The sequence below is a fragment of the Crinia signifera genome, chromosome 6, assembly GCF_055691185.1.
Source record: "Crinia signifera chromosome 6, ASM5569118v1, whole genome shotgun sequence".
Classification (NCBI taxonomy): domain Eukaryota; kingdom Metazoa; phylum Chordata; class Amphibia; order Anura; family Myobatrachidae; genus Crinia; species Crinia signifera.
The window spans coordinates 221,042,215-221,056,590 of record NC_139222.1 but is presented as its reverse complement, the minus strand read 5'-3'; the positions used below and the strand labels follow the sequence as shown (position 1 = coordinate 221,056,590).

Below are 14,376 nucleotides of genomic sequence, written 5' to 3'. Positions count from 1 at the left end.
GGCAGAGGAAGAAATGCAGACCTCGTCACAGAGTGATCTTCCCCCAAGTGGGGTTTCTCCCAACCCACCCCCAACCACCCACCCACCCCATACAGCAGCTACTGCTTCCCAAGTAGCTAACTCCTTGGTTAATTTCAAGGACAAACAGTTAGAATTCATGGCCTCCCAAAGCCTCCAAATAGGTAATATACAGGGGTACATGCGTGACACCTTCCTTCAGTTACGCAAAATTGCACGTAGTGTACGGGTAGGTGTAGGCACTCAAGTGCGCATTGCCAACAGTATTGACACCCGTTTTGCAGAACTAACTGCTGCAATAAGGGAGCAGAATAGGCATATTGGAAGCCTGGCGCAAAGTCTCACAGCACTAACCCAAACATGCACAGCGCAGACCAATGCCCTACTAGCTATGCAGGCCCAAATACAGCAGCAGGAAGGCAATGTGGGAGGTGGCACTGCATCAACCCTCAGCAGTGTATCCAGCACCCCAATAAGTGGCTCCCCCACCCCGTCGTAGTGTGAGGACCCGTGGTGGGCTTAGTGCAGGGTCTAGAAGTGGTGTAGGGCTGCCTGATGCTGGGAGAAGGTAGCTGCTATATCAGTGTGTTTAGTTATTGAAAAGCCAAAGTTCTTTGTACATGGCCCCACAGTTGTTATTTACCACATGTCAAAATGCAGAATTCTTAAAAAAAAAAGTAAAAATTGCTAACCGCATACCATTGTGTTTGTGTCTTTTTCTCAATATAAATTAATGTGTGAATTATAACATATTGTAATGGTATATGACTATGGGATTGCACTAAAGTAGTGTGGTATAACTCCTTGGCTGGCAAAGGTTGTGGATCTACATATTCCAGCAGGCTCTGACACTCATGGTTTGGACTGCAATGGTTGTAGTGTGTCTGGGCATGCTGGCACATGTAGTTCCACAACACCAGTGAGCCATGTTTGACTGCAAACTTCATTCATACATGTATCAAGAGTACTTAGAAGGTAGATAGCAGCAAGGGATAGGTCAGCACCACCATGTGCATCCGTTGGGGACTGGTGTTAGGTTAAATGTGGGTGGAAACAGATGGTATTGGTCAATAATTTGTTAATGAGTACACTTACAACACTGGTACATTTTGGAGTACAGGGCACATGTGCTTAGCAGAAAAGTTACGCCTGCTGATGTATGTCCGCAACAACTTCTTTATAGCAAGTAACAGTTGAGTAAAATGCTTAGACAAAGTGGCCTGTGATACCACCAAGGCCCATGAGGTCACAGACTGAGTGGAGGCTGTGGACAAATAGTAGAGGGCACACATTAATTTGTGCTGGGCAGACACTGCATAGTTGGCACCCACAAAATGGTACAATTCATCTCTCACCTGCTCATATAACTCCTACAGGGTAATGGGGTTCAGCGTAACCATCCCCACAACCTGTTGATCCGACAGGTAGTCCAGGTACTGGCGAGCACCATACATACGTGGGGTACCCAGTAGTGGGGGGGCTACCAGGATCTGTTGGCCAGCTTCCTCCCTCCTGCGTTGATCCTCCAAATGGGACACATCACAGATAAGCAACTTGAAAATAGTCATCAAAATCTACATGATTTAAACCCTCACAGGTGTCCTTACTGATGTTGGGGTTAATGTAGGGGGGTTTGGGAGTGATAATGAAGGCACCTGTGTTGAAATTAACCATGTGTGCACTTGACCAAAATGAGTTCTGTGCAAATTCGCCAAACAGAACCAGGTCTGAAATAAGTGCGATAATTAGACACCTAAAAAGTGCGAATTGCGAATGCGCATTGCATTAAATAAGCGGTTTGTATACTTTTGTATTGGAAAACATCTGGATGCGATAAAAGTGCGAATTAATCTCGCGCTTTTGGTCTGCATACCTTTACGCACATAATATGCGATTTCTGTCCCCTAACGCATCACATTAAATTGGCGATTTCAATGAAAAATGCGATATCGCCATTTTGTGGTCTAAATAACGCCAAAAAACGGAAATCGCAGAGCATAGAATGTCACCCATAAACTCAATGCACTTCATTTAATTTTCTTTTTCTGAATTTCTCGATAAGAAGCATTTGGCCTCGGGGTGCCTTGAAAATATTTTGATGCTCTAGGGTGCCGTGATTCAAAAAAGTTTGGGAACCACTAGACTAGGCAATTAGAGATTGCAGTTCCACACACAGGGCATGTGCTTTGGGTGACAGTACTAGCCAAATAACCCTAGTATATACAACAACGCTATGTCCTCCTCATACACACAACACTATACACCAACCCCCCCATACTGTATATCACTATACAACTGCATACCTCCCAATTTTCTTGGGGGTAGTGAACCTCATTAGAAGGGGGTGGAGTCTCTGACAGAGTGGGCGGGCCAAGTGCCATGACCCCCACCCCGGCTACCTCCCTCCACAGAAGAGATCAACGAGCGGTGATTATCAGCTCCTCCCAAATGTGTCCCCCCGGAGGGACAGACTCCAATTAGCGGGACTGTCCTGCTGTAATCGTGTATTCGATTCCCAGGATTGGCCTCCCTAATAAAATTAAAAAAACACTCTCGCCCCTCCTAACACCGGGCTCCCTGCACATTTAGTTACATGGGTGGGCGGTGCGCCCGGGAGTGGGGGGCAGACAGCAGTGGTACAGTGTTGCTCGGTGATGCCAGGAGTGACTGGGTGGGCGGCAGTAGAGCAGACAGCAGCGTGACCCCTGACCACATCTCGCAACGCAGAGTCACACGCCGGGGTCGGAAAAACCGGGGCAGTGTCAGTGCGGATGTTGAGACGCTGCCTGGAATTAGACTGCGCATGTGCTGTCTAATTCTGAAATCCCAGGATTTTGGGATTGAAATTCCAACCATTGAAACCATGAAATTCCAACCATTTTGGTGGACAAATCTGATCCTGATCCCGGGTTTGGCCACCGTAGGCACAGGCAATGGAGAAAATCAATATCTAACACAAAAAAAGCTACTGTCAAAATTTGGGATTTCCCAACTATATCCTCCCACAAACGGTGTATGTTTAAAATAAATGATCCATTTAAAACTCATGGGAATTTTCTGAGTAGTATGCCTAAGCACAATAGGATAGTGTGTGCTTTCTATTTACAGAGTTACATAGTACAACCTTTCATAATTCTGATTGAATTTTAAAGACAAAACTCCCAGTGTGAGCACTGCCAGTGTAACTTCATGAAGGAGGATAGGAATTTAACTAATTTTTTACAAACAAATTTAACTAGCACAAAACTGAGCAGTATTGTTGAACAAAAAATAAAATTTGAGTTTGCAATTTGGCAGTTCCACCATACAATGATTTCAGGTTTAGATTAGGGAAGCCAATCAGGGCCATTTTCTAAATCCCAGGATTGAAAAACTCTCATTCCCAGGATTCAAATCCCGGTAATTTGGGGCTTCAATCCTGGTCTCCCAAATCTATACTGTATAATTAAAGAGTAAAACCCATTTTCCGCTGTCACTGAAAACCAGGTTATTGCCATAATAACCCACTTCATGGCTTAGTGGAAAAGGTCCTGTGACCCGAGAATCAAACCTGGCTAGCTTTCAAGGTTGGTACCAAGAAGGACTCGGGTTAAGAGGCAGCGTAAATAGGGAAGCCGGGTCACCCAATCCCACTTATAGCAAGGAGAGATCCATGGAGATCTTCCTTCCTGGTCCCTGCTGACACTGATACAGGGAGGGGGTGGAGCCAGAGGGACAGCTTTATTAAGCCTGGAGAAGTGATAAAACAGAAGGTGAAAATACAGCAGAAAGTCAGTTCCTAACTCAGGGGCTGATTTATTAAGCTTGGTGAAGTGATAAAGTGTCTGGTTTTTATCACCGGCCAATGAGCTCCTACCTGTCATTTTTCAAACCAAGCCTGTAACTTCATCTTTAGGAGCTGATTGGCAGGTGATCAAAAACATAAACTTTATCACTTCACCGAGCTTAATAAATCTGCCCCTCCCCCTTTTCTAAACTCAAGAAAAAGAGCAAAGTTTTTCAAACCCAGCCTGTAACTCAGCCACCTGCCCAGTCTTGGTCCAGGCACACGCAGCCTAGAAGGCAGGTCTCATTCGGGCCCTAAATCCTTCTATACACCATACTACATAGCTGCACTACATTGCCCCTATACTCAGCGCAACATTGCTACATTACATTGCATCTTTGCTATACATCCACTATATTTGCTGCACTACCTACCTCTATGCAATACACTACATAACTACACGAATTCCCCCTTATTCACTGCACTAAGTGGTCATTCTGATCTACTAGCATTAATGCAAGTTCGGCCCCATCCCAATGTTTAGGGGACTTGCATAGTCGGCGAGCCGTTCGCAAGGATCGGTGCAGGCCGAGGGCGGACAGCGGCGGGGATGGGAATCGCCATGGGAATGCCCAGCGTTCACAGGACATCAGCCCCCTGCCCAGTCTTCATCCAGGCATATACAAAAATAAAATTCAATTTCCACTGACTTTTATTTGCAAAGGCAGGAGAAATCATTCGATGGTCAGCGCTTGGCTGGCCGGGGGTGGGCAACGCTTGGCTGGCCGGGGGTGGGCAGCGCTTGGCTGGCCGGGGGTGGGGGGCAGCCGCAGCTGGCAGGCCAGGGGGTGGGCAGCGCTGGCAGGCTGGGGGTGGGGGGATTGCAGCTGACAGGGAGGCTCAACTCACCAGTGGTCATCATACAGCAGGCGGCCAGCAGCAGCGCGGTGTCCAGTCCTCACACTCCAGGCAGCCAGAAGCAGGGAGCAGAGGTAGGACATGCTGGGAATCTGGGACACGTACACTGTGCAGCACTGAGCCTGCACGTGTCCCGGTGCAGCCAGCAAATGATGACCGGCAGACACGGCGGGCGGCGGGCTACAGGGTTACTCGTGAGATGATGACATCATCTCGCGAGTGCATCTGTCAGGCTGCGGAGGCAGGCCTGGCAGGCACAACGTTAAGCGTTGTGACGGCTGGGGATGGGGGAGAGGCGGCAAATAGGGCTGGAGGCTTTTTCAGACACCCGGATTCCGGGAGCTGCAGCACAGACCCGGAGATCGGAGAAAGGCAGCACAGAGACTTGAGAGATACCACACCAGGCTCAGGTGACTTATCATCTAAATGACAAACACAAATATATAATATTTCTGCCGTTCCCAGCCTATTGTGTCCTCCTGTTATTATGCAGGGGGTGCAGCCTGTGGTGTCCTCCTGTTATTATGCATGTTATGGTAATATTATACAGGGGGAGCAGCCTGTGGGGTCCTGGTAATATTATACAGGGGGAGCAGCCTGTGGTGTCCTGTTATTATGCAGGGGGACCAGCCTGTGCATTTAACGATGCGCTGTTACTTATGCGCCAGTGCTCTGGACTTGCCCCCCAGGCTAAAAGTTGCCAGCTAGCCCCTGCCTGCACTACATTACTCTACAATCTACATCAGGCATGTCCAACCTGCGGCCCTCCAGATGTTGTGAAACTACACATCCCAGAAGGCCTTGCCACAGTTTGGATATTAGGGAATGCTAAAACTATGGCAAGGCATGCTGGGATGTGTAGTTTCACAACAGCTGGAGGGCCGCAGGTTGGACATGCCTGGTCTACATTATGAAACTACACTGCACACCCCATATCCCGCACTACAGATTAAGCCACCATCAGCCCGATCGCCAGTTCTCATGTGCTTGCGCAGGCTGGCTGACAGGGATGCGTGTGCGGCTCATTCGATCGTGTGTCCACATCAACAAGGTGTCCCCGTCAGCAAGGTGGCGTGGAGCAGGGGCCGAAGGCTTTATTGCCCATCTCCGCTTCAGAGAGATGGGCAGGGAGTTTGGGCAGACTGGGGCAGGAGCGCAAAGAGGGGTGGTGGGCTGCTACAGCCTCCAACAGAATGGGGCGCACAAGCATCTAATGCGCGCACGCGGAAGGTGGCTGGTGGGGGATGGCGCATGGCGATTCTATTGCTAGGAGCTGCTCTAATGAGAGCGGCTCCATGTGTACATCACTCTACATTATGGGCCTTATTCTGGTTGGAGCGGCCGGGCCGTACGCGTACGTCCCGGGATTTTTTATGATCTGCGCATGCGTACATTCGCTAATGCGCAGGCGCGAACACTCCACAACGCTTACGGACGGGGTCTCTACGTGCGAAAAAACCTGTACGCGAGTGTACGGTATTGGGGGCGGCATAGGGGCGTGTTGAAGGGAGCGGCCGAAATAATGAGGGAAAATGGGCGTAAATATGGGCGTACACGGGGGTGTGCACCAAAAATGAGCGGTGCTACTACCGCACGATCGACTAAGGCACCGTTCATTTCGGACACAAAACAGGCGGCCGCCAACCGCCATCTCAAACCACCCCTACAGATACCGCATGACAGTGTGCGCCTGGGTTTGCTAATTTACGCTGATTACTACCAAACACATACACCTGAATGTAATAACCAATGCTGCAGTCTATTAAGTCCAAACCATGATTTCACTACCTGCAAGCCACACACAGCACTCAAACACATTGGAAGCTTATCTTTCTATACTTCTCTACATTTAAAGGTTTGTTTAATTTAAGGTAAGAATCTTTGTAAGACCTGCTTATATATGCTAAGGTAGGTATTTGTTAAACAGTTATACACATTCACTACGTGCTTTCATAGACTTTACACAGTAGCACACTCAATCTACACAAGTCGACATGTGTCAACGTGTTCACTCTAATACAAACATAGGTTTTGTATTTATTATACAATAACATAAACCACATCTAACACCTACAAAGGATGTTTCAGCAATGTTTTAAGCCCATGGCCACTATTTTGCACATTAATTAATTCAATCAATTAATTAATTTTCATAATTATAGTTGAAAGGCAACATTTGCAGGTCCATATATATGAAGGGTATGTCAGCGTACACGGACGTACTCTCACTCTCACGAGCGGTGACATAAGCTGTGTTTTCCATTGAAAACAATAGGGACCCGTCCGTGCAAGCTGGCGTACGCTCAGATCTCCGCAAGAAGTCGGTGGGAAGACGGACGAAAGACGTCCGTAAACGGCGCCGTACGCTCAGTTGTACGCCTGTTGTCGGAGTGCAAGGGCTGGGCCGTCCGCGTACGTTGCCGTACGCTCATTTGTACGCCACTCCCCTTCTACGTTATTTCTGCCCGTACGTAAGCGGCTGATTTGTGGGTGGACTTAACCCTAACGGCCGCGTACGGCTAGCGTACGTTAATAGTGAACGTACGCACGTTTGGCCGCTCCGATCAGAATAACCTCCTATGTCACTGCACTACACCCTCCCATATGCTGCACCACTTCACTATGTCATGTCACTACACTACTTCCCCCAAATGCTGCACTACATCATTATGCCATGTCACTAAACTAAATCCCCCATCAGCCACAAAAGAGATATTGGTAGCTCAGTAGCTGTCAATTAACTGATTCAAACTTGCAGGGTAGGAGTGGTGCCCCCTTATGAGCAGGAGTCTTTTGACAGATGACTCCATTGCCTCTCAGAGTTACTCCTCTGTCAGGGACTAGCTATAATAATAGATCCTGCATAGATTATTTCATCTCACTATCCCCAGGGGTGGCGAGCTGAAATGCGAATGTGTGGCTTAACCTGACCATAATGAGCGCGATATGCACAGAAAAATAGATCAATTGGAATATCACCCTACAATCTCCCATCACTTTAGATGGAAGATTGGGTAGATATAACAATTAATTACCACCCAATATATCCTAATATAATAGCATATAGTTTGATCTAAGCAGTTGATGCCCCCATCCAGTGGCGTAACAATTGCAATGCAGCCCAAGCGGTGGCTTGGGGGAGCCGGCGCTGTGGGTGTGTATTGTCTCTGCAGATTCCAATGGGTCTGGCCATCTCTGTGGGATCTGCTGAATATGTCCGTCCAAAAATGGCTGCCGCCTTTAAGGAGACAGATGCTAAAGGTCCTACTGGACCGGTAGATAGATGCGTAAATCGCTACCAGGATGTTACAGATTAAAGGTAGTGAGATGAGTATGTAATCCCTTGCAACTAGCATGAATTCATTTTGGTTTGGTAAAGTAGAAAACATGTGTTAAGTGCCCCCAGCTGAGGTAATTGCCCCTTCCTGGTATAGAGAGACAGAGATCAGTAAAGAGTTAATAAGAGGACAGACAAAAACATCATGAAAGTGAAAGGACAGCATACTGTAGCTAATGTGGAGCAATACAGTATTTACCAAAAGCCCTGAGGGTAGTGGGAGAGAGGAGAAACAGAAGTACAGTATATTGTTGAGACGCAGCACTATCTATAGTCAGGATACCGAGCTGATGTTACTACAGTACATGAAATCTTTACTGTCAATTAATATTTTCTGAATACCATATATACTCGAGTATAAGCCTACTTTTTCAGAATAGTTTTTATGCTGAAAAGCCCCCCTCGGCTTATACTCGAGTGAGGGTCCCACTTGAGTCAATAAGTTTTCCCAGTTTTTTGTTGTAAAATTAGGTGCCTCGGCTTATATTCGGGTCGACTTATACTCGAGTATATATGGTATTGAAATCTTGCAAAAGATATTGCTGACATCAATCTAGTAATGAGCAGAGGCAGTCATATATATTAGTAACAAGGACCTTGTCATTTATTTATTTGTGTCAGAAAATCTTTATGCAAGTGCACACTGACATGAAAACACATAGAAATGTTATGCACCTGATATGTGGTTCAGGAGCCGTGGAGATACTCTAGATGTATTTGCACAATTGTCTGAAATGCAAGCCATAATCAGTCTCTATCATGCCTCCCAACTGTCCCGATATTCACAGGACTGTGCCAATTTTTGGGGGATTGTACCGCTGTCCCACACAAGAGCAGCAGTTTTGAGACCCCGTCCCTTGATACTCTGCTTAGCATTCACAGTAGACAGAGGAACAGGGGACGGGTGAGGTACAGGGTTCCGACAGTCGGGATCCCGTCAGTCATTAGCCGTACGTCGGGATCCCGACTGGACGGTAGAATAGCGGGTGGCCGTCGGGAACCCGTGCGTCGGTATTTTAACAGTCGGGATCACGACGTAGAGTAAATGACTGTCGGGATCCTGTCGGAACCCTGTCCGGCACCCCAGGCTGGCAGCTCACAGAGTGCTGCCCTTGGGAGACGTAGCTCACAGGAGCATCATTACTGAAAAACTGCGCCCCCTTTAGACATGGCTATGTCTCTTTTCGAGCAGCACAAGTGAAATAATTAGCTCCATATGTGGATCATTTAAAATGTGTCAGTAACATGAGCTTGTGGGGGTTCCCAAGAAAAGAGTTTGGGCACACCTCCCAACCATCCTGATTTTTGTGAGACAGTCCCTCATTTTAGGACTGTCCCGCGTCCCACCCAGTGTTGGCAGTGTCCTGTGGTGTGTGTGTGTGTGTGGTGGGGGGGGGGGGGGGGGCGGTTGGGGCACTCCAGGGGCTGGCTGGCAATCATCCTGGGGGACAGACACAAGAAAGTGACCCAGCCTTTCATGGAGAATAGGCATAACAATAATAGGCATAACAATAATACTTTGGGACTTTGAAACGGCGCTGCCCTGGTGGGGGGGCGTCCTGCAGGGAGTTGGCGCGTCATCGTGGGGGGGGGGGGGGGTCAGTGCTTAGAGCTGCCTCCTCCATAGTGTGAAGGGAAACGGGTCGCATGACCTGGTTAACCCATTCACACTGCACAGCAACATGTCAATGAAACAGTAATGAAATGCTTTTTTTATCGGTTCTTATTGATGTGTTGCTACCCGTTTGCAGGACCCGGTAACCCCTTTAACATTGCACTAATTACCAGGTCGAGCCGGCATGTGAAAGGGGTATTATGCTGTGGGAGTAGCTTATAATGTGGGTGTGGTTTAAATAGCTCACACACACACACTCTTGGGGACATATTCCTTTAGGTGCAAGTTTACTAGAAATCTCGACTGTGTAGGGTTTTACCTCCTCTGCCTGGGGGTGTGGCTTTAGCAAAATGGGATGTGGTTTCACAAGAATAATTGAGAGCCACACCACAGTTGCTGTCACTGTAGAGGTATGCTGAGCTATTAGCCATGCCCCTAGTCTTTTTCTGACGCTGCGCATCTTTTCAGCATGTGACAAGGAGTCTCTTTAAACTGCCCCATCAACTGAGGGACACTGCTGCCTGTAGGTGGGACAGCAGGAAAGTCCCCCGAAAATTAGACTGTCCTTTGGGGAGTTGGGAGGTATGCTTTAACTGTAGCTTCTGCTTTGTCTGCGTGCGGCAGCTATCTCTTTCTCCTTCCCGCCTGTCTCCCCCTCTCTTATACTACGGTATATTTCTGTCTGCCCCTATTTCCCTTGTCTCAGTCATTCTTCCTTTTGGTTGTTACCAACCCCCCCCCCCCCCCCCCATTTCTCCCCCTCATTTCTCATTCTCTCCCTAATAACAGCGGCCATGTACTGAACACATCATCCTGGACATAGACAATGTGCACTCAAATGGGCAAACAGCCCTTGGTGCAGCCAGATGTATCAAGTGTCAGAAAGTGATAAAATGGAGAGTGATAGCCAGCCAATCAGCTCCGAACTGCCATGCTACAGATTGGGTTTTAAAAATGACAGGTAGGAGCTGATTGGCTGGTGGTTTATTACGCTCCACTTTATCACTTTTTGAAGCTTGATACAGCTGTCCCTTAGTGGGATGTTTGGGTGGGCTTGGCAAGCTGGGCCAGTGTTGGTTACATTGTGATCATGTTGATCTAAAGGTCCCTATACACACTGCGATATAGCAGCGTGCAATGCGATGCGTTATCGGGCGGATCACATCGCATTGGATCGCACGCGTGCGTTTTGCATGCGATGCGATTAGCGAGCAGTACAAAAAGTATGTGCAGCACATACTTTTTGTACTGTGCGATGTGATGCCTGCGGGAGCGCGCATTGCCTTATAGCAGCATGTATGGGGACCTTTACATAAGCGGGGGTTGCCTATATTGTCAGTCTCAGGCCCCACAATTTCTGATGGCAGCCCTGAGCAGATCTAGAATATATATTGAAACAGAAGAAAATAGATAAGCATACAAAAGAAAACAATCTCAAAACCAACACATTCTTGGCACATACCTACCTCCTAGAAAACAGGATTCATTTACAACCATGCATTGTTTTGAGCAGCCCCCCATTTTATATTGCTTTAAAATGTCACATTTTCTGAAACTGTTGTGTTCCATTCACTTAAGTTAGTGAGGGGGCTGTAGCTGCTTTGTCATGCGTGCCTGGTAGACTCAATGCAGGAAGTATAGGACGAGTAGAAATCAGGAAGTGGAATATTTACAGAGTGTTACAGTAATAACTATCTGCTCCGGCTGACACACACAGGTGTCTGCACTTGCTCATTTCAATACTGCATTCCGTTGCCTCTGCCATATCGGGTTCTTGGTTCCGGGCATCTTATCATCTTGACTTCTGCGAGACAAGACAAGGAGCAAAGTACAAGCAATCAGTGGACTATTAAGGAAAATAAAATGAAAATAAAGAAAAGGCTTGTTATGACCAGAACAGCTGGCATGTTACTGTGAAGTGGATTCAACGTAACAAAGGAAAAATAGATTTTGCTATTTAAAAAAAATGGCAACCAGAGGTATGTATTTTGCTTTATATTACGATAATTTTCATAGAAAAAAAAGAAGATATTTCCTTCTTTGAAAGTTCCTCTTTTTTCAGCTTACTGGAACTGTTGAACGTACATTTCTTGTCTCTAAAATACTGCATTTACTGGCTTGCCATACTTTATAAGATAAGAACTGTTGTGTTCTAAATACTAAACCATATTTATTTCAAATGCAGTCGTTGTAGTAAAAATATATTTTATAGCTAATCTCTTGGTATTTGCAGCAAACACTGTGCATTCATGTGTGCTTCGTTCTAAAGACCATAATACAGCTTCCTGCTGTGAGCTCACATTTTGGATTTGTTATAAGTATGAGTTTGAGTTCCATGTGTTTTAAAGAGTCCCTGAATAGTATATATTACCTTCAGGTAATATCAGAGGCATAACTACTGTAAGGCAGCCCCAGCTTCCGCTTGGGGGAGCAAGTGGCAGCAGGGTCTGTGCGGGCGCCGGCACCCGCTCGACGCACTGACATGCTGCTGCTGCCTGCCGCTGCTGAGCACCGGAGGCGAGTCAGTCGCAGCGCAGGTGCAGCCATGGCAGAGACGACAAATCCCCCCTACGGTTCAATTGACTGTACACAGAGCCGACTATTGGCTACTGTGTACAGGATGGGTGCGTATTGGCGTTCCAGGGTGGCCAGGGATGCATTGGAGCCAAGGGAAGCAGCAGTGTCTGCTGGTCTCTCTTCCTCTCTCCTGCTTCAGCTTCTCCTATGCCTGGGGGGGGGGGGGGGGGGGGGGGGCGCCACAAACATTTTGGCAGGGGGGAGCAAAATTTATAGTTACGCCACTGGCTAATATACTGTATATAAGCAATAAAACATACCGTATGTAAACTGATTTCTGACAGAGTGATTCTAGTGTGTGTTTGTGTTAGAGAATGTAGACTGCAAGCTACAAGGGTGCAGTGATGGGTTTAGTATGATTTCTCTACGGACGTTTTACTGACGGTCATTATAGCAACATCCATTGACAGGTCGTCAATATACAGACATTCCTTATAACAGCGATGGCTAACCTTGACACTCCAGCTGTTGTTGAACTACACATCCCAGCATGCCCTGCTACAGGTGATTGCCATGCTTCGGGGACGGTGAAAATCATCCAGTAAATATCTACAGAGAATGTTACACCTATTATATCACCCATAAATCCCTCCTTGATGATGGTATAGTATTCTTTTTCAAAAGTGATAAAATGGAGAGTGATGAACAACCAGCCAATCAGTTCCTATCTCTCATTTTTCAAGCCCAGTCTGTAACATAACAGGTAGGAGCTGATTGGCTGTCTGTTTATCACTCTCCACTTTATCACTTTGTGAAGCTTGATACATCTGGACCCCTATGAGAGAGCTGTGTGCTGTCCAGCTGGCTGACAAATAAATATTATTAAAGCAATGGAGCTACAATATTGTGTGCGGTGCTGTGTATGGAAAAACTATGTGTAATAAAGCACATGATCTATATGTGGTGACAGGTGTCCAGGGTAATAGAAAGTCCCTTATCAAATATCTGTATTGCTGGGGTGAAACAGCTGCTTTTGTAGCATATAATTAGCAAAGTAAGGTGTCACAGAAATGCATGATGCTGTGTAATAAGATGCAGTATAATAAGTGCAGTGGCCATGATTCTTGGGGATTTTGTATTTCTAGTAGTTTGCCTCCGATTGCCAAAAGGCCTAATTCATGGACACACTGGCCTACACAGCTGCGATTTTCCAGGCTACGGATTTGCTATACATCGCAAGTGAAGCTGCCGCACAGAAAACAAGAAAGACGCCTACTGGAGCCATTGTAAAGTCCTCAGCAACTGCGTACGCATATGCAGCATTGATGCAGTAATTGAGAACATTGATTTCTCACAAGTCTTTTGGTCATGTATACTCACCACGGCGCTGTATTTCTCTACATACATGATCGCACCTGAAGCCAGATACATGCCCCAAAAATGCCTAGGACCCACCTACAATTTTTCCTGCAACTCCCCATTTCCTCCTGAAATGGTCTCTTCCTGTCTGTTACATCTTCTGTCAGGATTCTGTCCTGGCTTTTGCCAGGCAACAGTTATAGCCACCTCTGGCAAGTCCGTGTAACTGCAGCTTTACTTTTGTGTTTGCACAAACCTGTAGCATAATTAGCCTATTACCATGGGTTTGGCTACTCACCTGGAGTTAATCTGTGTTGAGGAGGCTTGTGTTTTTCCAGCCATCCTGATTGGTCCATGCTCCCTATATCTTCCCCATCTGCCTCTGTTCCAATGCTGGTCATAGCTTTTAGTTGTGGCGTGAGCATTGACACTCTGCTTTAGTCACAGTTTGTTCCTAGTCAGCGCCAGTTTTTGTTCCAGCTCTGTTTCTTGCCAGTTCTCAGTATTTCTCCAGCTCTGTTTTCCATTCACCATCTATTGAGTTTGTCACTCAGTTATCCAGTCTGTTCTCCTGTATTGTGTTCAGTATTCTACTTTTATTACCAGTCTGTTTCCTTATTGTTTTCCTCTCTTCAGTTCTGTTACTAGTCTCAGTTTCTCCATTATTTTGCCTACTGTGTTCTCTGTACTACCCATCTCCATCAGCCTGTGTCTAGTTTTTTTGTCTGTCACGTCATTATATCACTCTCCAGCCTCTCAGCCACTGCCTCCCCTCCGTTGTTATCGTTGGAAGTGTTTCCACTAACCCTGAACCCAGGTGCAAACCGGGTGCTACCCTGGTGATTA

The 14,376-nt window shown here is 46.8% G+C and overlaps 1 protein-coding gene across 1 annotated transcript in view; it reads left to right on the top strand.

The window, feature by feature from the left end:
- The first annotated feature begins 11,315 nt into the window (after positions 1-11,315).
- Positions 11,316-14,376, top strand: part of PIK3AP1 (phosphoinositide-3-kinase adaptor protein 1) — a 129,077-nt gene continuing 126,016 nt past the window's right edge. The window contains exon 1 of the mRNA XM_083148880.1: positions 11,316-11,633. Coding sequence (XP_083005006.1) covers positions 11,621-11,633 — 13 coding nt within the window. The 5' untranslated portion in view covers positions 11,316-11,620. The remainder of the gene's footprint in view (positions 11,634-14,376) is intronic.